A 26457-nucleotide genomic window follows, 5' to 3' on the forward strand; every position below is an offset into this window, starting at 1 on the left:
TTTCAGTTTCTAGGGCAAGAGTCCAGGCTTATAGTATTTGTCTATTTCTAGGGCTAGGTGTGCATACCCTAAAGGAAGTGCTTTGTTATGGAAATATAAATCTTTATGGTGGGTAACAGCAACGATGTCTCTATTATGCTGCTTTGTGCCTAACACATAGAGATATTACATGTGGTTTTCATAGGTTGGAGTGAAAATTAATTTGCAAAACATATTTTAAAGTGAAAATGCTTAAAAACTGAGAACAAACTGAGGGTTGATGGGGGGTGGGAGGGAGGGGAGAGTGGGTGATGGGTATTGAGGAGGACACCTTTTAGGATGAGCACTGGTTGTTGTATGGAAACCAATTTGACAATAAATTGCATATATTGAAAAATAAGAAAGATGAAAAAAAAATAAAGTTAAAATGCAATTTTAAAAAGGCACTGTAATTTCTGAAGCTATAAAGGATATATAATTCTTAAAAGTCTTTGTATCCAGATATAGCTATTTGATTAGCTGATATAGCCACAGTCCGTGAATACAATTCCTTTATAAATCATATCACCTTTGCATTTTATAATAAAAAGTTGATTTTCACAGATTGTCCCTAGACTTTACTAATTAACTTCCCTTGTTCCCATTAAATAGTCCTGGGGACAGAGGCACAGAGCCTGTGCAACTTCTATTTTTCCCACTGACAGTGAGAATAGTGTGGGGAGGTACAAAGAGATATTATTCTCTGTAACCATGTATTACCATATAATATTTTACAAATTTTTCCCTGTTTCAGAAAGGAAATAATGGTAACCTCTATAATACCTGCCTCAGCCTTTCTTTACAATTTGTAATTGGTTTCCCACATGGAGTTTGAACTTCGCTTGCTACACTGCTACAGATGTGGCCAAGAACTTCTTATCTGTGAAGTTAATTAAAGGGCTGGATCTCATTTCTTTCAAAGTGGTGACCTCAGACTGTCCATTAGGGTGGAGAATATGTGCGCGTGTGCATGCACGTGTGTTCAAAATATGTACATATGCTAGATATGCATATATTATGAAAGAAAAATAAGTAGAAAATGACAAATCCTGAGAGAAAAGCAATGAAGAAAGGTATGAGAAAGGAAGGGAAGGCATTCATTAAGTTTCTACTATGAATCAGGCACCCAGGAAAGGAGGTAAAGGGGGAAACAAAGATGGAGGGATGCAATTACCTGCATGTTAAAGAATGAACTTGTAAAAATCCCCTTTCTTAAAGAAGAGTACTGTAAGAAAGGATGTTGGCAGTCCATCAGGGAGTGCTTGTCAAGTCATTCAGAGGAGAACAGAAGTCTGTGGGGCACTGATTTTGGCTTTGTCTCCCCTAGGTGCTGGGTTGCTGTCTCGCCATGGGATGAGTTAACTTTGAAGTTCTGCTGAGCAGTCTAGATAGCATGACTTAAAAGTGCGAGTCCCTAACCAGAGTTTAGTTCCCCAGAATACAAATGCTCAGAGAACCAGACAAGGTCAGGAAAAACCAGCCCAAGGCATTTCCCTTTAAACCCTAGGGAATGCAGTAGTGTCTATAATTAAAAGGATTCCTATACTGGAAGTTTCTAAGTATTGGTATCATTTTTTTTTTTTCATTTTTAAAAACTGTGGGTCCTTAAAATGTCTCTAATTGTATCTTTATGATTCCTCTGATTGTAAGAGGGGGAAGGGTGACCTTGCAGAGTCCCTGGGGAGGCAGGAGATAGGGTCAGGTCCAGCTGATCTTGGGACATGAAAAGAGAAAGAGAAGAAAACAATTAACTATTTTAGAGAGTTTTAAGGTAAGTCTTCAAAAACTCCTATTTAGGTTTTGCTAAGATGTCACTTTGGCTTCCCCCACTCCCACTGCCCCAATATCACATCAGATATCTTCAGCACTGATGAACTTATTATAGAAGATTCTCTGCCTCCATTTGCATTTTGGGGTAGATTATACTTTGGTCCAATTCTTCATTATTCTCTATATCCATACTCCTTACCATATAACCTTGTAGTGCTTTCCCACTGTGGGCTGGTGACCTGCTCAGTCTCTTGACCTTGGGCTCAGGCATGTGATTTTCTTTGGCCAGTAGGATGTGGAAATGTGATGCAAGCAGAGGCTTGAAATGAACTTGCACATTGGGGCTTGTTCTTCTGCTAGGAGAAGAATGACAGACAGGGGGCACTGGCACATGCCCCAGCCAAGCCTACCTTAGACTTAAATCCTGCAAGATGTGTGCAAAATAAATGTTTCTTTTTGAATGCCACTGAAGTTAGGTTGTATGGTTGTTTGTTACACAGCAAAAGGTAACTAATACAAATGCCATTTGATCCATGCTCCTCTTCTTTGCCAGAGTGATGTTTCTAAAATGGAACACCACTTATCCCTTATCCTAAAATTACTTTGCTTAAGATACATTGGTGACTTCTTGTTATGGGCTGAATCCCACCCCCCCCCCCCCCTCAACACCAACTCCCTACCCTTCGTCAAATTCATATGTTGAAGTCCTAACCCCCAATATCTCAGAAAATGACCTAATTTGGAAATAGGGTCATTTAAAATATAGTTGAGTTAAAATGAGGTTATACCAGAATAAAGTGGGCCTCTAATCTAATGTGACTGGTGTCCTTATAAAAAGGGGAAATTTGGAGACAGACACACTCTTAGGAAAAATGTCATGTGAACATGAAGGTAGGGATCAAGATGATGTGTCTACAAGTTAAAGAATAACAAAGATTGCCAGAAAACCACCAGAAGCTAAGAGAGAGGAATAGAACAGATTCTCCTTTACGGTCCTTAGAAGGAAATAATCCTGCTGGCACCTTGATCTTAGACTTCTACATTTCTCAGACAATACTTTTCTGTTGTTTAAGCCACTCCCCATTACCTCTAGGATAAAGTCAAAACACTCTTTCACAAGGTATGAAAGTCCTTTCATAAACTGGTCTCTGGCTTTATCTATGGTTTCAACCCTCACTGTAGCCTTACCCCATTCCCTAGCCACACAGAACTAGTTACAGTGCTTTGATCAACTGCTTCAGAGATTTTGTCCACCCTCAACTTTGGTTTCAAATGCCCTTCATACTGCCTTCCCACCCCCTACTAGGTTCCACATGATTACCTAATTAACTTCTATTTGTATTTCAAGCTTAAGATCAGATATCATCTCTGGAAACTTTCTCTTCACCTTCCCAATTCTAGCTACAAGACGATGCCCTATTGAATGCTCCCCAAACACACTATACAGATATTCCTATCACAGTCCATATCACACTGTGGATAATTAGTTGTTCATTACACGTCCTTACCCTCATCAACAGACTTGATAATGAACATCTTAAAGACAAGGTCATATCCCACATCCTTTTATTCCTAGTACCTAGCATAGTGCTTGGCACAGAGTGGCTGTGCAGCACATATTTGTGTAAGGAATCTATATCCAAACACATGTGTTTTTGGCATATGGAAGCTACATTCCGCTAGTGTGACAACTGGCAGCTGAGTTTACGGAGTAGCGAAAGCACCCAATTAAAGACCAAACATCACTTCCTTATTCTTCTTCATTTCCTTCTCTCTGTATAACTACCCAATCTCACATGCTTTATAATGCTTTTAGATGTAAGTGACTGTGAATTATTACCGACTGTGGGCCTTTCATCTTCAAGACTGACAGTCTATGTTCCACATTTCTCAGGAGGGAGAGACTATTATAACTATATTTTTGCTTACCAAGAGAATTGTTAATGGTTATCCTGGAGGAAAAAAAAATCTATAAATATCCAACCTATAATGAAGCCTTAAGCGTACTTTCTTCCTTCGCTAATGAAATTCTTTCCAAGTGCATTGGCAGACTTGCTACATAACCATTACACTGTGAAAAGAGACAAAGCCTGTAGTGAATTTTTTCTTTTACCTGTTTAGTCCTCGTTTTGGAATCCAATGACAGATTGTTGTAGGTATAATGTGCCTGGGTGACTCCACAGAAAAGAACAGCGACTATTCCTGAAATTCAAAAACATACTGGTCAAAACCAATTTTCTAAGCCAAAGGGTAGGGCCAAAGGGTAGGGCCACCTCAGCTAGACGAAGATGGACTAGGTGTCAGTAGAGCTACTTCTAACAATTACCATGACGTAATAGTCTCTAAAATTAAAAGGATCCTATATTGGGGTATACCTTGCTACTTATTTTAAACATGGGTCTTACAGGATTAGCCTAAAGAAAAGTATTAAGAAGTACCTTCTTCTCTTGTCATGAGTTAAAAAAGTTATGCTTGGAGAAACATGAACAAAAGACTATATAATCAACTCTGGGCTTCTCCTAGCCAGTGCCAACTGCGTTTTTTGCATTTTACACTAAATGCTGGCATATTCGCTCAAACATTGGCTTTTCACTGGGTACCCTGATGAACCTGAAGAGGTTCCCATCATACACAGTATTAAAAACCACGAATCACAGACCTAAGAAATCCGCAAGGGTTTTGTTGCTCATGCTGATGCCTCTACTTGCCAAGCACAAGAGGAAGGTCCTTGTTTGCCCCTATGCCTCCTTGACAGAGCTGGGAGTTCTGTTAATGCTGCTGAAGAATCACATGAGCACATCCAAGGCACACACTCCTTGCAGGTAAGCTGGTCTGTTCTTGTGTGTTTCCAACCCACAGTGGGCTCTCAGCTGCTTCTAGGCTAGCTGCAGGATTTATTTCTTAAGCCATCAGTATACCCAGCTTTTTTTTTTTTAATTTTTTAAAATTTATTTTTGAGAGAGAGAGAGAGAGAGAGAGAGAGAGAGAGAGAGAGAGAGAGACTGACTGAGCACAAGCAGGGTAGGGGCAGAGAAAGAGGGAGACACAGGATCCAAAGCAGGTCCCAGGCTCTGAGCTGTCAGCACAGAGCCCAAGGCAGGGTTCGAACTCATGAACCATGAGATCATGACCTGAGCCAAAGTCGGCTGTTCAACTGACTGAACCATCCAGTAGCCCCCAGTATACCTAGCTTTAAATGATACATGAAACCATACATACATTAGATGTTTCCTGGGGACAGAGGAGTAGCAACCCTGAGACAGATGTGTCATTTGTCTCTGGGCTGTTATTCTCTGTTATCCCTCCTGAGCTGGGGTATGGAAGTGGTGGGGGTGGCATTCTACTTTGGATTAAATATTCTATTAATTATGGGAAATTGAGCATAGAGGAGGGCTTTGGGAAAAACACAAGATGTAAGTATTCCTCAAGTCAGACCAAGGGGATTGAATTGAATTTCAAGCAGCAGAATCTTTCCAACTAAAAACACTCATAAATTAAATGCTGATGATTCTTAAGAGTATAGAGATATGTGAACTGAATACTGACATCGCAAATGAATCTGCAATAAAGAATTTTAAAGAACCAAGCATTTTTTAAAATGTTTAGACTGGATGCTTCTATTTATACGTCGGTTATTTCTTGGATTGGCTTTGGATAAAATATTGCTATGGCACATTTACCTAGTACAAGTGCACAAACATTTATATTACTTATTTTCTTTTAATATGCTTCAAAATTTTAGGCAAAAGGATAAAAATGACTAGGAAATTTTGCCAAGAAATATATATGCAATAAGCATTCTATAGATTTTTGGGTAACTTTTCAGTTTCTTAGCCTCTCCTCAGAAATACTAAGAAAAGGATGCTTACAAAATATTATATGTCACTCTTCACAAATATTCTATTAAAAAACAAACAATACCAGAGAAACTTTTAGGGTACTGAAGCACTTTAGGTACTTGAGGCACTAGGAAGATTGCCATGCATGTTATTTTGTTATCAAATATTTTTCTTTCTTTATTTAAAAACATAATTTATCTCTCTCTGCTGATTCTGTAGTCTGTTGGAGATTTTTCTGGGTGAGGTTTAGCTGACCCTCCCACTGATGTGGAAATGTTTTGATTATATATATTGATTTGTGGAGAAGTGGTGAATAAAAAGGGTGGGAGTACGTGTGGGTAGTACCTAAATGTATTCTGAGAACAAGTGGCAACAAAGAAGTGTTATAAAGGATAGGGAGGGGATTTAAGATCTGCTGAATGCCTACAGTGAACCAAGAATGCACCATTTTGTAAAAATCATCTCATTTATTGCATTGATTTATTACCTCACAACAGGCTTAGCACTATTAACCAGCTCTTCCTACTGTCTTCCCCTTTCCAGTAACAGCATCTCCATCCTTCCTGCTGTTCAGGCCAAAACTCTGGGATCACCCTTTACTTTTCCTCTCTCTCTCTGTAAGTCAGTGATTTTGTTGGCTGGTCCTAGGCTTAGCACTATTAACCAGCTCTTCCTACTGTCTTCCCCTTTCCAGTAACAGCATCTCCATCCTTCCTGCTGTTCAGGCCAAAACTCTGGGATCACCCTTTACTTTTCCTCTCTCTCTCTGTAAGTCAGTGATTTTGTTGGCTGGTCCTTTGAAACTTACCTGAATCCAGCCACTTCTCAACGCTTCCTCCCCTAACACTCTTTTCCAGGCCACCATCACTTTTTTTTCCCTCCTAGATTACAGATTCCTGATTGGTCCCCCTGTGTCCACTGTTGGACTCTCACCGTCTAGCTTCCATACAGCCAGAGTGATTCTTTGGACAATTCAGATCATGTCAGTCCTCTGTTCTAAACTTTGTAATGGATCCCCATGATGAAAAGGCCCTGTAGGATCTAGTCCTGCCTCCTTCTCCCCTTCCTACAGATCTCTGAGCTCATCTCCCACTATCCTCACCCCTTGCTGTACACTATATCCTTGCTAAGCACGTTCTACTGCAGTGTCTTGAGCTTCTGGTTCCCACTGTTTGGAAAGCTGTTCTTCATATATCCACATGGTTCCCTCCCTCCCTTAAGATGTTACATTATCAGACAGGCCTTCTCTATGCATTCTATAAAAATGGTCCTTCTCATCATTCTCTACTTGCCTATCTTGCTTTATTTTTGTATATTATTCACTGCCACCTAACATTTTCTATATTCATGTGTTTATTTTCTGCTTTCCAGCATTGCAAAGGAAAGCTCATGGAGTGCACAGGGATTCATTGGTCCCTAACCCTTTGAGCAAAGCCAGGCACATGGTAGGCATTCAGCGAGTGTTTGTTGAATAAGTTAATGAATATCCCTATTCCCATGTAACAAGTAAGAAACAAAAGTAATTTACTCAAGGTCACCTTGAAAGTGGCAGAGCTGAGATTCACAATTTCACAAACTCCCTGTGCTTTTCTGCCTATATTAGACTATCTGTGAATGTTTTAAGGTAATCTTAAACCATCTGAAAAAATATCATTTCTGATGTCCCAGGGAAATAGAGATTACATATCTGAGGTGGCTGGATATCTTGTTTTCCCTAGTAGCTTCATTGGTTTTCCTTTCTTTGCCTCCATTAACTACTAACAGGCAGTGTTTCTGCTAATCCTTTTTTTTTTTTGTTTTTTGTTTTTTGTTTTTTTTTTAGCTCTGTGTATAGATACGTCACACAAACAATGAAAAGTGTACCTATCTGACCAGATGCTTGGTGTTGTAATTAAAACAACTGAGTTGATCTAACCCTTAGTATTAGCTACATAATCATAATTCTATACCTTAGTAATTAATTAACTCACACAAATTACTGTAATTAGTATGACTTTTACAAGCCAAAACATATTTTGAAAATGTCTCATCTAAATAAAACTATTATCTATAAATTCTCTGCCATGTAAGCAAATTCAGAGTTGAGAGTTTTCTACCTTACAGAAGTATATTTTAATTGTCATTATATTTTTGCATACCTCTGCCTGTTAGCACTAGTTGTACTACTGTTGTGTGGGGCCCTAGACAACTCTCTTACATGCTCTGCAACTCAGATTCTCAGCTGTACGAGGAGAGGGAGGGGCACCAAGTGCTCTTTGTGTGGGTCAGTAAACTAGTGTCTCAGCTCCAAACCCAGCCTCTTGTGCTTGCCCTGTGATATGGGCCTGGGACCATGCAGACCACATCTTCCTTTGCCACAGCCTGTTGAGCTCTGCTAATATGAGTCCCAGAGGGAGGCTAGGATGTGAGAAGAGGAAAGGCCTTGCTCCCTTCCTGTTTGCTTGCTGCTCCTGTCAGTTGCATCTCAGCCATGGTTCTTCTCCATAGCTTTTTGAAGTTGGTTCCAGCCTCACAGGCCCCACTCAGAAGTCTGGTTCCCAGCTTCAGCAGTTACCTCTTAGGAAATTCTAGATTCTCTTCCCTTTGCTTCTCCTGGCCCAGGGTTTACACTTGCTTCCTGTAATTACTACCTGTATTGCCTCAGTGCCCCGTTCTATTTTTTCAGGTCTCTATCATCTGTATACTCAATCTCCTGCATTAAACTCTGGGCATAGCTAGTTGGTTTCTCTTTTCCTGATGAATCCTGACAAGTCCTCACTTGTGGGTCCCTTCTCATTGTAAACTTTGATGGTTCTCTGAAACTACTGAAGCCATGTCATCTGGAAATAAGATCCAACCTATATCCTCCTGTTATGACTGGGACAACAGGGGATGTCAATGGCAGCTGTGATGCCATGCCAAGTTCCATTCCTACTTATGGAAGGAATTGACATTTTTAAAAAGTGATGGGAGTTTGAGCCAGTAGATTAGAACAAGAAGCTTGGGGGAAGGGAGTAAGTTAGGCCTAGAACTACTAGAGAGGCATGGGCTATACTTGGACTTGTGTCTTCTGATTTCCAGTCACATGATCTTTCCAAAATATGAGCACTATCCTACAAAGAAGTGACTGCCTTGAAGTGTGAGAAGTTTCCTATGATCTGAAATGTTTGGATTGAATGATTATCTGCCAGAGCTGCTGTGGAAAAAATTTCTTTTCCTAAAGTTTGGATATCCTCCAATTGTGTGGGTCTGTCATTTTCCTATATATTACTTTATTAATTCACTAGGATTAACACCTCAATTTAGTCTTTTTTTTGTTTTTTGTTTTTGAATTTTTATTTGTTTTGAGAGAGTGTGGGGAGGGGTGCACAAGTGGGAGAGGAGCAGAGAAAGGGAGACAGAGAGAATCCCAAGCAGGCTCTGCACTGCCAGCACAGATCCTGATATGGGGCTCCATGCCATGAACCATGAGATCATGACCTTAGCCAAAACCAAAAGTCAGACACTGAACCTATTGAGCCACCCAGGTGCCCCCCCCCCCCCCCCCCCACCGACCCGTTTTTAAAGTTTAGGACAAGGAACTAATACTGATTCCAAATGAATCAGACATTTTTAGTAGAGGCAGCCCAACTTTCTCAAAAGGTAAAGACAAGATAAATTTATAGATTTTCAAATATCCTTTTAAGTTTACACAGGCAATTCTTCTAAAGTAAAATTTTAAAACATATCATTATCATACCTTCTAATGATAAAAATTTTTTCAAGAGCTATGAGGTTTAAAGATAAACTCAGGAAGTCTCCTGGGTATAGAAAAAAAAAAGTGTTTCTAAATCTTTAGACCACAAACTTTCAGGTCAAAGGACACTGAAAATGGTGAATTCCAATGTCTGTGTCTAAGTGACAGACACAGCTCACCTCAGAGGAACCCACTTCCTTTCTTTTCTCTTACTGCTGTTTCTTACCCCTCTGTTTTGCTTGTCCCTCTCATTCCCAGCCTGTGCTTAATTTACAGCGACCCTACTATCCTTTCCATATATCAGAAGCTTCTTGGGGGAGCCTGGGTGGCTCCCTTGGTTGAGTTTCTGACTCCTAATTTCAGCTCAGATCATGATCCCAGGGTCATGGATGGAGCCCCAAGTCGGACTCTGCTGGCAATGTGGAGCCTACTTAAGATTCCCTCTCTTTCTCTCTCTTTCTCTGTCTCTCTCTCCCTAAGCTCCTTTCCCCTACTCACCCTGTCTCTTGCTCTCTCAAAAAAAAAAAAAAAGAAAGAAGAAGAAAAAAAAAGAAAAAAAAAAGAAAGAAAAGAAAAGGAAAGAAAAGAAAAGAAAAGAAAAGAAAAGAAAAGAAAAGAAAAAAGAAAAAAGGAGCTTCTTGATCCCACCTGAAAGCTCAGGTGGCCTGAGCATCTGTGGCCTGAAGCATCTGAATTTGGCAAGAGAGATTTCAGAACTTTACTTAATGCCTCTGGAATGTTAATCTACATTTGAATCACCTGGAAATCTTGTTGAAATGCAGATTATGGGTGTGCCTGGGTGGCTCAGTCCTTAAGTGTCTGATTCTAGATTTCAGCTCAGGTCAGGATCTCACTGTGTCTGAGATCCAGCCGCACATCAGGCTCTGAGCTGACAGTGTGGAGCCTGCTTGGGATTCTCTTCCCCCCACCCTCTCTGCTACTCCCTCACTTGTGTGCTCACTCTTTCTCAAAATTAATAAATAAACATTTAAAAAATGCAGATGCTGCTTCAATAGGCTGGGAGTGGAGCCCATGATTCTGCATTTTATACTACCAGGGCTATCTGTGCTACTGGTCCTAGCATTGCATTTTGAGAAGCAAATCTCTGACCAACACTTTGGCACTAAGTATCAATTAATTCACTTTTGTTGTGGCTTGGTTTTGACCTTGTACCATCCAAAATGTCTTTTGCTAACTATAAAAAAAGTTTTAAAATTCTATATCTGTATTTTAGTCTCCAATTTTATTCACGTAACTTTCTAGAATTGACATGATTCTATGAAGTAATTTCAGTTTCATGGACATTTGAGGAGTTTAAAATTTTTTCATTTGGGGATTATTTATTTTTAATCCCAGCAATACTAGAATGTGAAAAGAAATTACTTGCATGGAATAAAATTGATTGTATATTTTATTATCAATAGTTCAATAAATCTTTCCCCCTCAAAGAAAAAGCAAACAAATCAAATTCTTTGATCACAATGTTATAAAATTGGAAGTTAACAAAACCATACCTTAAAAAATGTATCCATTAGGGCTTTTTAACTATATTCTCCTAGATGAAATTGAAGATGAAATCAAATTTGAAATTTTAGCTCATGTAAAATAAACAGCAATAAGTGTAGAGTAAATTCTTTATCAACACCAATGAGATAAAACCAGATTACTCAGAGGAAAGTTTACAGTCTTACATGCTTTCCATTAGGAAAAAGAAAAGGAAAAGAAAGGAAAGAGAAGAAAAGAAAAGAAAAGAAAAGAAAAGAAAAAGAGAAAAAATGGACTGTTTACCTCAAGAAGCTAGATAAGAGACATAACAATGGACCCAAAGAAAGAATTAAAAACCTAAAAAAAAAAACGAAAAAAAAAAGAAAAAAAAAGCAAAAAAGAAATAGTCAAAGAGAACATACAAAAACTAGATTTGGTCAGTAAAATTAAGAGTTCTAGGGGTGCCTGGGTGGCTCAGTCAGTTAAGTGTCTGACTCTCGATTTTGGCTCAGGTCATGATCTCAAAGTTTTGTGAGTTTGAGCCCAGCATCAGTCTCTATGCTGATGGTGCAGAGCCTGCTTAGGATTCTCTCTCTCCCTCTCTCTGCCTCTCCCCTACTTGTGCTCTCTCTCTCAAAATAAATAAATAAACTTTAAAAAAAGGATTTTTAAAGTAACCATATGGTTCATGCCCCTCAGGGCTTGGGGTCCATCAGGGCTTTATCCTGCCCAGGTACCACTCACTCTCTGTTCATGGCTGCAGATAGAAAAAGAGTAATGTTGGCCAATGGCTTCACTCATCTAAGAGACAATTTTTCTTATTTGGATAGCACCCATCTGTCTTACAGGTCTGTTCTGAGTATAAAGCCATATGATGGATATTAACATGCTTCATAAATTAAACATTAATAAGTAAGTACATGTAAGGTTTTACTACAATTACTAGAAGTAGATGAAAGGAAGAAGACATGAAAAGAAGGAATAACTTAGAGAAGCTCATTCCATGGATAGACACAACAATACTTCTGGTTTAATAAACTGCTGGGGGAAGAAGTACAAAGCCTCTAGTACATGTCTTGCATATTCTATGCCCTTAATCATTATTTATTACCATCTCTTCCACAGTAACTCCTGCATCAAGGAAAAACAAGTGAAAATGTACTCTTTATTCCTAGTAATCCAAACTTAGACAATTCTCAGTAATACTACAGTGAAGGTACCAGATTTTTGCAAGTTACCTTGGGTGTCTGCTATCATCTACTCAAATTCTATTAGTCTACTGAGGTCATTCAATGAGCAAAGCACAGGTTATGGCTATGGGGGACACAAGGATGAATAAACCTGGTCTGACATCCCAAGCAGCTTTTTAACTCCTAACAGAGACAGCATGTACACAAAGACATCTAATAGCAGGTATAATGTAGTAGGAGACAGGAAAATAGAAATCCTGAGACGGTGTGATTTCTTTTGGGCTGTGGTAGGTGGAAGAGACATGGAGAAAATTTCCCTAAAAGATGCAGGGCATTGGGGCTTTGAAAGATAGAAAGAGTTTGATGATGCAGGGTCAGAAGTAAAGAAATCAAGTGAGTGAAGAGGGCGAGGTAGGAGACCGTGGAGCATGTATGAGAAGCATGCAGCTTACCTGCACACTTAGGTTTTACTCCATCATAGGTTAGGAAATAAATACAAATTGAGTTTATTAATTATATTTTTCTAAATAAAAAATACAATAAAAAAAACTGTTATCACACTGTATTCTTAAAATGGTCAAACTAATTACTATAAGCATAAAAGCATTTAATTTACATGTTTCATTAGTCCTGGCATCCATAAAAATGTGAAGCCTCCAGTATGCCCATCCTGTGCAGGCAAGTATTATTTCATTTTCCTTTGCAACAAAAGTAAAAACTGGTCATTCTATTTCCATCTCTGCTGCAAAAACAAGCAGTCACTAAATGCAACTGCTATGTTGCATGCCTAAGATCTTGGATTCAAGTTCTATTTACGGGGTCCTGTTGCAATGACGAATGGAATCAAGTACATATATCTGGGTCCACAGGGGGTGGAACATGCTCAGAAAATATCTGGGATCTAAAATAAAAATGAATTCTGAAAGAAATCAAGAAGTGGCCTAGAGAAAATAATAATACTTTCTGACTCATGTGTATACACAAGATTGCCTTTCACTGTCTGCACGGTGAGACTACAGTGGTGTACAAGATCCCTAAAGGGCTGGCTGCAGGGGCTCATTTATGCAATTTTAAACAAGAACTAGAACCAATACTTTATGACACTAGCTAAAAGAGCTGTTTGAGAAACCACAAAGAGGTACACAGTTAAATTCAAATTAATTGGCAAGCAAAGAAATTTAGGGAACAGCATGAGGAGGTCTGCAATTCTCTGGGAAAAATAATGATTCTGCTGGCAAGAAAATTCTTTCCATTGAGATCAGTTTTCATAGGACAATTAACACTTTCTGGTTAATGGAGTGACATGTACACTGTTCCCCTTGATTCCCACTCTTGGACCCTTTCAGAGAGCATTAGTCCTACTAAATATTGTATATGTATATGTATACATGTACACATAAAACATAAGCTTACCTGAGCAAGATTCAGTGTGTGGTTGTAAATCATATAAGGAAAAATGTACTGGGTTGGACATCAAGAGACCTGGGATGTGGTCACAGTTCATCCACTTAACTAGGTGGCTGACTTGTGCAATTTAGATTCATTGCCTGGTCCATTGTCTTCTTCTCAATGAATTCAAGAAGATGGTATTCACCAAATTGGAGTATATAAGAAAACACATTGAAATATGGAAGAAAATATAAAAACTTCATAGTTTTTAATTAGAATTTTTATGTATTCTCAAGTATGTAAGTACCTTTGTGGGCAAACAATTATGCTTGTGTGCAGACAGGTGCATGATAAAGCTATTTTATTTTATTTTTTTGCCAATAAGGGTCAAGAAACGCTGACCAACCCTGCTCTAGATGACCTCTAAGCACTTTCTGGTCTTAAAAATCTGTGATCTGAGTGGTTCAGCTTTTACATTTGCTTCAAGGTCTGTGTATACGGATTGAAGAACTACATGGGGCTCCAGGGCTTCACTGTGACTTCCTGTCAACTAGATTACTGGTGTCTCCCTAGATCTCAAGGACTCGGTCTACACTCCCTCTTTGTATCACCCCCGAACTCCCAAAAGTGTCCACAGACATCAGGCACAGAAATGTAGGTTGGTCAGAAGAAAGAATCTCTGTTTCAAAAAACATTTATCTGCTTTGAAAAGACAATCAAGAGAAATTAGTTTTTGATCCTCACATACAAATAGATGTTTTTCTAGACTTATTAGTGGCAGGTCCATTTTCTTCTAATATTTAAATTTTCTTATTCAAGAGTATCTTCACCTATAGTCTCTGTTACTGATAACATTATTCAGTAGTTCTTTTTTCATTAAAAGTTGATGAAGCCCTCAGATACAAAAGCGGAAAAACAAACGTCTGTCACAAGGAGCACGATTTTCTTTGACATTAAATGCAGACTTGAGGGGTTTCTAAGAGTGAAGAATATTCCATTTTTGGACAGGAAATATTGATTATATTATCAGAACACAGAAAGAGAGTGAGAGAGAGAAAAAATGTGTCTTGCTCTCAGATGGTACTCTGAGGGGTTTTAAAGTTGATGAGTTATTTTTCCATGCCATACTTTTATTTGTTTTTGATCTAGTAAAAAGAGACATTTCTGACAGGTTTCCTACCACCACTGCTGAACGTGAACCTGGAACTGAGAAGTCAAAGATTTAACGAAATGGAAAACTCCTTCAGGGAATATGAAAGATTCCAAGTTTCCAAAGAGTACGATTACTGTCTAGTTCACCATATTTGGCAACACCACAGTTGGCAGATTAATCATGAGTCTGTGGAATACAAGGACATCAATACACAAAACAGCACGAATCTATGTTCTTATTTCTGTTTTTTTCCAATGCAGTATAGGCATGCATTTAAGAGTTACTTCCTGTCTATGTTGCAAGGTTTATAAATTTCCATTTAAAACAAAAATATCCTTCAAAATGTAGCAGAGGGTATTTATGCAAATTAAACTGAGGTCTGGAGAAGAAGTAAAACACTTTTTCACTTATATCTCTGGCATTCCATCTCAAGCATTGGTGTTCATCAAGCTTACCCTCTTTTCAGTTTTCATTTCCTTGGAATCAGCTAGCACATTTGCACCGAAGTCACTTAAATCTCTAATGAACAATGTCACTCAAGATTTCCATGTCCAATTGCCCACTATACCCTTCTATGTAGTTTCCACATTTCTGTAGCATCTAGGAGACTTTTGAATGAAGTAATTTTTGTTTGTCTCTTTCTGTTGCATGTATATTCCCCATTTTGGTGAAATAAACCATTGATCCAGTTGATATAGGGACTTGGAGTTATCCTTGACTCTTCTTTCTCCTTCACCTACATGTTACATATTTGTGCCATGTATTTTGTGACAATTTTCTACATGCCTATGAAGAAAATGGGTTTTGTAAAAGAACTTTCTTTTGTTTCCCCTATGCCTACTGGGGTCATGAGGAGACATTAAACATTGACTGAAAACATTTACAGTGAAGAAAGCAGGGGTAAATTTGTCCACTACTCAAGTTACATGTGCAAGGTTGTTTGAATATTGAAATGATGAGCTATTCAGTTCAAGAAAGTGCAGCTGTGAGCTAATGAGTTATTATGCGAGGAGATGCACTTTACACCTGTGTTTATTGAGATGGCAACATCGCGTGTTTGCCCTTGGTTCAGTGTGGTTAACTAAGCCCCTTGAGAATTTTGGGTGCCTATTACTACAGTTTGAATGCCTAATATTCTGAGCCTCCAGGTTTTATTTTTTGGCTTGGAAAACACTCATTTGTTTTTAGTGCACCTCATGTGTTAGTGAATTGTTGGCTAATTAAATGGATTCATGTGGTTCTGTCAATATGAAAGCATGAGCAGTTTTAAGCAAAGAGATGTCGGCTAATGACATGTCCTTAGAAGCAAAAACTGGCCAGATATGTTTTAAGAAACAATTCACACCAAGTCCCCTCCCAGTGATTTGTTTTATTTACTGAGATTCAGAAATATATTTTCCACCAATTCATGCAATGCATCACTGGCAAGCCAAATGGAACACATCCACCTCTAAGCTAAAGCCTTCTTAAGAGTTTCAGACAAATTTTTGCCAAGCTGAGAGAGGATGGAGGTAAGAAGTAACGAGCCAACTTACTTAGATCAAGTAAAGTCTCAACATGTCCAGTAACAGTCGCTTCATTTGGTAATCTTTCTTCCTTGTCTATTGTAAATGAGAAAGACTTTCCCAAGTTCTCCTTTTCCTGACTACTTACCCTATAAAAGCCTTTCAAGAACTGACCTGACAGATAAGCAGAACCTTAGCTTCCAAGCTTCAACTTTTCCTTATCATGACTATGTAATTAGGCCCTTGTCATTTGAGACCAACAAGAGAACATGACTGGGTGATGGGCTTGAGATGAATTAACTGTTTATGTTGTGCCTGATGTTTTTGTGTGTTGAGTGCTGCCTTCAGACATCCTGGTTAATTCCTTCGTAAACGTGCCAGAGCATCATTCGTTTTCACCCTTCTACATTTAAAAAGTTTTTCAGAGTTTCTTACTCTCTAGAATCAGACTGCAAAGCCCAATAGCATTACTTAGTAATCAGGAGTTGTTTTTTTTTCTTTCAGATTTTTACATGTTTTTTTTTTTTTTTGGTAGATGGAGATGATTCTAAGGTGAGTAAACAGCAAACTATACCGTTTAACTTTTTGTATGAGAAAATGAGGTGTGCCAGTGGCCTTCCTCCCCCTCCTTTGCCTTCAGTGGATATAAAATATGCCTTAGGAATCTAAAAATGGAACCTGCTTTTATTACAGCAGTGCCCGGAAGCAGAGAAATCATTAGACATGGTGTCAATGTTGCCATTAGAAATCATACTCTTCGTGTGTTTAATGACAGTCCCTGTAAGTTTGCTTCTGGCAAAAACCTGACCCCCAAAGCCTCAGCTGGGAAACAGATTATAAAAATGAATTCTCAAACAACCTGTCCAGCTATGCTTTTTGGTTATCTTTATAAACTGAAAAGCAGCTTCTATCACAGGATTCAATTCCATTAGAGATTATGCTATAAATAATACTGCCAAATTATTTTCAATATTCAATTTAAAATAATGGCTCAGTAACCTAATGACTTTTAGAAAATAGAACTCTGCACAAGAAAAATTCTACCTGATCAGAAATTAGGTATGCATGTGTATCGGGTACCTCATAGAGAGAACACCTTGGGGTCATGTATTTACTCAAAAGCCACATTTTGTACCTGTACAATGTCTTTCCATTACAAAATAATAAAATCCTTTTACCTTAGCAGTAAAGAAAATTGAGATACCAGTGGATAGGATGACTTATCCTAATCCCTCAGCAAGTGAGCCAAAGAGCCAGAAACCAGAGACATATCCCTAAGTGGCTGATTTTGTAAGTTGAGTGGGCACATCCATGTACATTCTCTTCTTTCTATATTCTCCTGGCTTGAAAGAACTCCCTAAAGTCCATTTCTATCTACATACTCTCATCCTCTAGAAAGACTTCTTCCTTGCATTTGACATTTTGCCCAGTCTTCCCAAATAAAAGTTTTCTCAAACTACACTTGTATATTTCCAACAGCAGAGAACCAAACTTCTGGCTAATAGAAATCAGAACATTCATTTGCATGTCTAAAAGCCACTTGTTTCTATAAAACTAAGTTCTTCTATATGACTATTGAACATTTGCAGGTGCAATTTCCAAGTGACTGAGATGAGGCGGCTGCAAATGTGGCCCTTGAAGTAAAAGATAATCAAAATAAATCAAATGATCATCATCAAATTAGTAACAACTGAAAGTGAAAGCAGAAGATGTGGTAATGAGCAAGCTCCCCTCACACTGGAGTGTTCATAATGAATCTTATAAGAAGCTGAATCGAAAATGATAATGAACACTGTGCAAACTGTCTTTAAAAGCTTGATCCTTTTTGTTTGCCTATGACTGTGCATCTGGCATAAGAGGGTCCCAAGTGTCCTAGCCTAGAGGCTGCACTGTCTTTGAGCCTCTTTCCCTTCTGACCTGTCACCAAGTTATTCAGTTTCTTTTGTGGAAATACATCATGGATAATTCCTTCCCTTGTACCATTTAGGTTTCTTTGTTTGCAAGCAATAAACACTGATTCTGGCTACTGTCATCAGAAAAGAATTTATTGGAGGGAAGAGTGATAGCTCTGAGAAAAAATGTACAAAGGCAGCCCCAGGAATCTTTGTCAGGAATAAATAGGGGGTTTCAACAGGGCTTTGCTGTTGGAAAGAACAGGTGCCAACAATCATACATCCTTCTATCTCCCTTAAAGGATCACATCCTAGGCAAAGAGTGTCTGATTGACCTTGCTTCAGGTGTCCCTATTCTCTTTGGCAGGGGAGGCTGGGACACTTTGATCAACAAGATGGTATCTGATGAAGGAAGGGTAGTTTTCTAAACAACAACAGGATGCTATTACCAGTGAAGAGGAGAATGGGTGATGGTAGCCCAAATCAATGTATGTCTATTATATTCCTCTCAACTAGGCTCTTGTTTCCTCAGGTCTATATATCTGTATTTTAACTTAACAGTGAAGCAAATGAAATTTCTGATTAGTGTGATTTCTGATATATTCTTTAGTTGATGTATAAATCTGCTCTGGAATATACTGACCAGTGGACATATACAATCTTTAAGAATGTTATCAGACACAGGTCACTCATTACCTTATAAAGCAATCTGTTATTCAGATTTTGGAAATTTTTCCTCTTGTTGAGCTAAAATCATTCATTCAATTGCTGAAAAGATAGTGAGTGCCCAGAAGGCTTCAGTCATACTCTTGGTGCTAATACAGCCCTCACAGATCTGACAGTCTGATGTAACTTTGGCCTATCAATCCTAATTCTACCCATCAGCTCTAGTTCTAGATTTCAGAACTACAGGGAATAGATTGAATAGCCTAGTGAAGTCTAGATGCACATAAACAAACAGTAGCCAGTTAAAAACCATAACGGAAGAAGTTTTGATTCATCCGCATACCCTCCAATATAAGATAGTTTAAAAAGTACTTAAGAAGAAATTTGTAGTTGGAGTGTGACGACAACTATAAAAATTTACTAAGGATCATAAAAGATGACTTGAATAAATGGAGAGACGTAACATATTCCTTGGTGGGAAGACTCAGCATTGTAAAAAGACCACTTCTCAAATTAATCTAAAAATTTAATGCAACCACAATCATAGTCCCAAAGTTATTTTCTGCTTGAAACTTAACAGTTACTTTCAAGTCCATCTGGAATAATAAAGATGTGAGTATAGCAAAGAAGCTCTCGGAAATGAGGAAAGGGGGTGAGGGATGGAGCTACTAGATAGTAAAATGAACAATGAAGCTGTAAAGGGTACATTTTTTAAGTTTCTGTTTTTACGTTTATTTTGAGAGAGCGTGCACGTGCGAGAGAGAGAGAGAGAGAGAGAGAGCTTGCACCACTGGGGGAGGGGCAGAGAGAAGGAGACACAAAATCCCAAGCAGGCTTCAGGCCATCAGCACAGAGCCCAATTCAGGGCTTGAACTCACAAACTGTGAGATAATAACCTGAGCCAAGATCTAGAGTTGGACGCTTACCTGACTGAGTCACCCAGGCACCCCTGAAATTATCAAAACAGTGAAGACCAAAATCTCAGTGGTACAATAGAAAGCCCAGAACCTGCATACACATTTATGTACCTACAGACATGGACACTATATCATAAATACATAGGTTACATTTGGAGGGTGTTAGGGTGAATGGATAACCTTCTAGGAAGATGATCAAGTCCCTACTATATCCTGTACTACATATCAAAACAAATTTCAGTTGGATTCCAATGCAAAAATAAAATTATTAAAAGAAAGTACATATTATCATTAGTAAACACTTGGGCTTTCCATGCAAAAATTAATAAAATCTTAGGCTTTCTAAGGAGGAGATAAAATTAACCATATAAACTTAAAAATGTCCATACTATCTTTTTCCTTTACTAAGCAAACAAAATATAACATATTTAAAAGATAAAACCACAAATTGGAGAATATTTATAGCTTATGTGACAGTCAAAAGGTTAATTTTTTAAAGAAATAAAAAGCTTCTAAAATTCAATGTGACAACCATAAGCATCTCAGTAGGAAAAAGGACTAAGGGCAGAAATAGGTAGTTCACCAAAGGAGAAATATAAATTGCCCATGACATGAAACTAAAATGCTTTCTTTGGTACAAATATAATAAATGTAAATCACAATGAAATGGAGGCTGATTATCAAATTAGCAAGGATGGGTAAGATTTCGTATGGTAAAGATGTAAGTAAATGAGGTCTCTTTCATTGTTTGTGGAAGTATAAAGGGTTACAAATTTTCTGGAAGATAATTTGGATGAATTTTTCCAAGATACTAAGATTTTGGCCTTCCTTTTAACCCAGTAATAGAAATGAATACATCAGTCTATAAGGATGATCATGGCAATCATATGTATAATACTGAAAAGTATAAACAATCAAAAGGAGGGGAGAATAATTATGACAAGTTGATAGGATATCCTATTAAGCATCCATTAAATAATAGAGAAGAATATCATGAAAAATAGTCACTATAAATTCTTGAGTGTAAAAAGCAAGTTACTTCAAACTTAAAAACTATAATTATATTCTGCATGAATGTATATATTTAATTAAATGTATGTATATACATATAATTAGATGCATATAATTAGATGTATATTAACAATAGTTATTGAGTAAGAAAACAGGTAATTCAAATATCATGTCCTTCTGTGAATCTATACTTTCTAAATTTTCTATAATGTTTATGTATTAATTTGGTAGAAAAACAGACATACTTTGTTTAAAGTAACAGAAATCCGTTTTTCAAATGAAATCTTATGTGAAAACCCAATTGATGGAACCAATAAAAGGGATAGTGTAGGGATGACAAGCCTAGCACCCTGCTCACTTGGTGGGCATCCTGGAGCACCACTTTGAAATGTCAGGGTTGGGGGTATTCTGCTGAGAAACCAGTGCATGTAAGCACCATCCCTAGGACCTACATGATGGGTTGTTCATGAATGCAGACAAGGCCCCAGGATTGCTGGTTACCTCCATGGTTACTCATCAACTGTTTATAATAGCTTATTCCACTTAGTTCCTTATATTTGTTGTCACATATTCATTTGTTATACACTTTTTAGAAAGTTTTCTAGATTTTAGCTTTGCAATATCTTAGTTTACTTGTGGATTAGAACTAAAAGGATTGTATCATTACCAGAAATAACATTAGATAATTATGTTTTTATTATTATTATTTTAATGTTTATTTATTTTTGAGAGAGAGAGAGAGAGAGAGAGAGAGAGAGAGAGAGAGACAAAGCATGAGCAGGGGAGAGGTAGAGAGAGAAGGAGACACAGAATCTGAAGCAGGCTTCAGGCTCCAAGCTGTCAGCACAGAGCCTGGAGTGGGCTCGAACTCACGAACTATGAGATCATGACCTGAGCCAAAGTCAGACACCTAACTGATTGAGCCACCCGGTGCCCACCCTTAGATAATTATAATTTGATGCCACTCTCTCAGATTTTCTTTGAAGTTGATCTGAGAAATTACTACATCAAGAATACATGTTCATCTTCCCTAAACTATTATTAAAAATATTGTCCCCTGTGGTGTTCATAGGTCCCTTATACAGGGATACATGTGATAAATTCTCCTAAAATTTTAGTACTGGAAAAAAGTTTGCCCATTTTTACAAATAAGTATGATTTCCTTTTATAATGTTGTATTATTCCTGTATAACTCATCATCTTTCCCTTTTGGCTTTGGCTGCCAGAAAGCCCAGAGTTATTATTTATTGCCAAACCACAGCAATGAACAGCTGTCTAATTTTGCAGAAAAACTCTATCCCAAAGCACTTGAGTATTTACTCTCAACTAAATGGTCCCATGATATGCATGGCTCATGTTATGAACTGTCTCAAATCCAATCTGGAAATAGGCAAGGATTAAATAATAAACAAACAAACAAACAAACAAACAAACAGACAGACAGACACATTAGTAATTTAGACTAACCGGGCTTGGTATTTGGCAGTAGAAAATGCTTACACCTAGAGTTTGGTTTCTATCAAATATTTGTTAGGCACATTGCTTAATCTGGAGTACTTCTCTGACGTGAGTGTGTTCTTGGGTGCAGCTGTGGACATTTGGGTCTTTCCACTACCATGGCCCACACATACATTCACCCATCCCATGAGGTGGTCTGTGTGGCATCCAATAAGGATACTAGGTAGAAAAGGGTGGCAAAAGAGAAACGGACAGGTAAACCAGCAATCTGTACAAGGACTATAATCTTTTAAGTAGTTACTAGAACAAGATCTTGCTGAAATGGATCAGAAACTAGAAAGACAATTTTCACACATAAAAACAAACAATTTTTAGGTATTGGTGTGTGTGTTTATTACAATGTTCAAAAGTAGACTTCAAAATAGCAGGTGGGTTAAGAGATTTCTTTACCTTTCTAGAAGGTCAAATATGTATTCTTATTGTTAACCTTGCTTACCTTTTACAACATGTTGAGTAGTGAAAAGGGCATAGAATCTGGAGAAAAGGGAACCAGAATTATTTTGAATGGCTGATGTAAATTTTTTACCTTCATTATTTTAAGGGACACAATTGATCTTTTTCTCTGGAATGAATAAGCTCTTTAGCAACCTCCCTACCAACAGTGGAAAGCACTAACATAACATTGTGTTGTGATGATTTGGATATAAGGGCCGGTAGGGTGGACTCTGGTAATGTAGCCTTGGTATACACTACCCTAAGAACTGGCAGGGTGGCTATCTGCATCAGCAACAGACACCTTCAAAGTTGTGGGGAATAGCTTGGCCCCTGTGACTCTGCAGTAAGTTGGGTCAGCTGTCCAGAACAACAGGTTATCATTACAAGAAAGATGTGCCATGCATTTCACAGGAGAGCCAAAACCAATCTATGACCAAGTGGACCAGGCAGGCTCCTGAGACACCAAATATCTTCCTTCTCATGAGGGCTTGCCTGATATTCCACAGATGGAATTTCATTCAAGATAGCAACGCTTCATGCCCAAGAGCCTAACTGTGGAATCAAATCTCCTAGTTTTAAATCTCAGCTCCATCACTTACTGTTGGCTGAGTGGCCTGGGTGTAGGCCCTAACTTTGAGTCCTGTGAATGAGCAAGGATGTGCATGAAAGGCGGTTAGCTAGCACTTGGCTCATGGTACACCTTCAGTATATGTCAACTTTTATTATTATTTAGACTTAAAGTACCACCTAATAAAATGCAAATAGCCAGAGAGGCATACCTTGTTACCAGTGAATACTTGGAGTGGGGTGAAGAATCTCACCACTTGAATGTCAATTAAGATGACAACAGTAGGCAACAGCAAGGGATCAAGGGCTGAAACCTGGGAGAAGCAGGGAACTAGGCCAAAGGAGAGAAACAGCTTTGACATTTTGCTCAGAGCCACAGTGATTCTTCTACACGGAAAGGCACCCAATCGTTGCAGCTATCCAAGCGCAAATCCTTGCTGTTGCAGAAAGGCAATCTAATTGCCGAATCCAGATCACAGGATCCATGGCCCTTGGGACATTAGGGACTGCCCCTTTCTCTATTAACTGCTCTGCCTCAGAGGATTCTATATATAAACTTTCTATGGTAAGAGATATTAAATTGTAGAACCGCCACGTTAGCTCTTTGTTTTCTGTATGCAAAGATTCTCAACACTGGTGTGGGTGGAAATGTGCACGCCCTGGGCCGGCTGCCTCTACTGCCTACTTGCTGTTAGCAGCCAATGGAAAACCACCACCCTTTTCTATAAAGCACTTGTGCACCCCTTCACGTTGTGAGTAGACTTCCATTTGTAAAGTCGTCCATCACCTCTATAAATCAGTCATTTGTAGATTTTAACATACCCTCCTGACCAGTGACAGAGAAGAGGAAATAGCATTTTGGAGGCTTTCCGTTAAGTTTTTGCATACAAAATGGATGAGTTATTATCCTCCCCCCTCCCCCAGGGTACCGAGCAAAGGCTGATTCAGACACAAACCCATCTTGGAGAGAGTCCATTGCACCTCCTGCTGGGTCAGGCAGGCATACGCATGGGAGCACATACACATATCACGCATCCAATTTGCTGTGCAGAATGCACCACTGACCTGTCAGGCCGGCAGCCTCAGCAGACAGGAAGGCGCTCCAAGACAGGAGGAAAAACAGGCCTGTTTCCAGCATAGGGAACTCACACAGCTTGGTAAATTTGGTCAAGTGACAAAGACACGTTAAGGGAAACAACAAATGCTTTGAAAGCGAAATCTCCTCCTTGGCTGAGGAAAACTAATCTTGTTGTGATTGGTTTCGAAGAAGAGCACTGATTTTCAGACCTGACTGGGAGGCTGTAGGTCTCACTGGGACTGCTTTGAAGGCCAGCATGAGTTTCATGCCTCACTGGGGGCTGAACACTCCAGTAAAAATGTAAACCTGTGTTCCAATTTAAAAAAAGGTGTCTTACTAAGAAGATAAAATCACCTAACTGTGGGTACAAAACCTCCTGAATTTGGCCTTGGTCCTTGGGGTGTGCCTCTCGGGAGCCTGCAGCAGATGAGGCAAAACAAAGCCATGGAGAGTAAAGCAGGGTGAGGTGCTTCAAATACGTCAGCACCAAAGGAGGTCACTGCTCCCTGGAGAGCCATAAGCCGTGGACAGATCACCTTAAAGACTCCTCTCCTGGGGATGGAAATAGGATCAGAGCAACATTGACATTCAGTGATAGGGAAGATACCCATGCCATCTTAGTATAAGTAGGCTAGGGGAAAAAGTATATCATTTCTAGGTCAGGCAAGAAGCCCTTTGGCAGGCGATGGTTCATTCTGGCTGAGATGACACTTGGTCAATAAATAGCCTATAAATTACATATAGAGCAAAGGCATAGTGACCCAAGTCATGCAGGGAAGGGATTATAGGAAGATGATTAGGAATAGGTGATCGATGGAAAAGGGTCACATTGCAACTATGCCTACAGTTAGGCAAAAAAAAAAAAAAAAAAAAAAAGCCCTCACAAATAAGGATATGTTATGTGGCATTTTTATGCTTCAAGAAAAAAAAATCTAAAGAGATTCCACATTAAGAGATGTTTAGCAGTAGGGCAGGGAAGTGAAAAGCATGACCCCTGGGGCAGAAGATCAAGGTCTGAGTCTTGGCTTTGCTAGTTGCTGGCTGTGTGATTTCTGAGCAATATGTTAACCTCTCTGAGCCTCATTTCTATCCTATGTGAATTATCTGCACCAAGTGTGCAGAGTAAAATGAGATGAATATTTAAAACGTTTTTGCAAAGTTTTAGAAAGCACAAAATGCCAAGGATAAGCAAAATAACACCATGGTTGGGAGTGTAGCCTCTGGAAGCCAACTCTACTTCACTGTATCAGCTTCTTCGCCATGCTCCATAGCCATTTTGTATCTTGGTTTCCCTGTCTGAAAATGGGGATAATCATGTAACCTACCTCCTAGGTATGTAAACCAGTCATTATGTGTTAAGAGTGCTTGGTATGCAACAAGGAATATATAAATTTTTCTATTAGTGTGATTTAAATTAATTCATTCTGTAAAACATCTTTCCTGGAATCAGATTCAGTAAACACCTAGGAGCAATTCTTTATCTGGAAGAAAACATGGGCTGGACCCTTTTCCAGCAATCCTTCTTGTGACTTGGAGGGCAGGCTTTGTTTTTAATGGGGTTTGTTCTTCTGAATTCCCTCTTTTACGTTATTGTAGAGAAGGCTTAGGCCACTTTGAGTAACGGTATATCAAATGGACATAGGACATTCTTCTCTTTCAACCTTGTCCAGAAAGTAATTCAGTTCTGGGTCAAGACCCCAGCTTGCATAAAGCCCAGGGACCTGTGCCCTGAGGAGCATTGCCTCATTATGGACAATGTATCAAGGTTATGATGATGGAGGGGATGGTTGCACACCTGTCTCCTCTGCAGCCTGAATTTGTGAGAGGCAAGGCCATTGATGCTGCGTGACAGATTCTCCCACTGAGACTGAGCCCCTGTCCCTTCCATCTCTCCACCATTTTTTCCAGATCTGATCCAATCTCATGGAAGACTCCCAAACTCCAGGAATTTTTTCCCTTCCCTTACCACCTTATTTACTTATGTGTCCATACATTGCCTTCATGCCAGGTGGAGAAGAGTTCCAATTTCAGCTCTTCCACCTAGGGCAGGCTCTGGAGCCAAAAGACTTGGGTTTAAATCCTGGCCCTGAAATCTCCTAGCTTCAGACAAGTTGTTTAACCTTTATGTGTCAGTTTCTTTAGCTGTAAAATTGAGATAATAACTGTATCTCCTTCCCAGTGTTATTATAAAAGCTATATGAGAACATCCATTAGCAAAATGCTAATGACAATGGCTGGCAAATGGTAAAGTTCTCAACAAATGTTACAATAATAATAATAATAATAATAATAATAATTGTGTCCACTAT

The 26457-nt window shown here is 38.8% G+C and overlaps 1 protein-coding gene across 7 annotated transcripts in view; it reads right to left on the reverse strand.

The window, feature by feature from the left end:
• SLC9A9 (solute carrier family 9 member A9) overlaps positions 1-26457 on the reverse strand; it is a 687543-nt gene that overhangs the window by 266410 nt on the left and 394676 nt on the right. For all 7 annotated transcript variants that reach the window (XR_007155680.1, XM_047875494.1, XM_047875495.1 and 4 more), the window contains 2 exons: positions 24136-24241; positions 3902-3990 (listed from right to left, as the gene is read on the reverse strand). Coding sequence is in view for 6 of the 7 variants with exons in the window: in XM_047875494.1 (XP_047731450.1) it covers positions 3902-3990; positions 24136-24241 (195 nt within the window). In the remaining variant the exon portion in view is untranslated. The remainder of the gene's footprint in view (positions 1-3901; positions 3991-24135; positions 24242-26457) is intronic.

The sequence above is a fragment of the Prionailurus viverrinus genome, chromosome C2 (assembly GCF_022837055.1).
Source record: "Prionailurus viverrinus isolate Anna chromosome C2, UM_Priviv_1.0, whole genome shotgun sequence".
NCBI classification, from domain to species: Eukaryota; Metazoa; Chordata; class Mammalia; order Carnivora; family Felidae; genus Prionailurus; species Prionailurus viverrinus.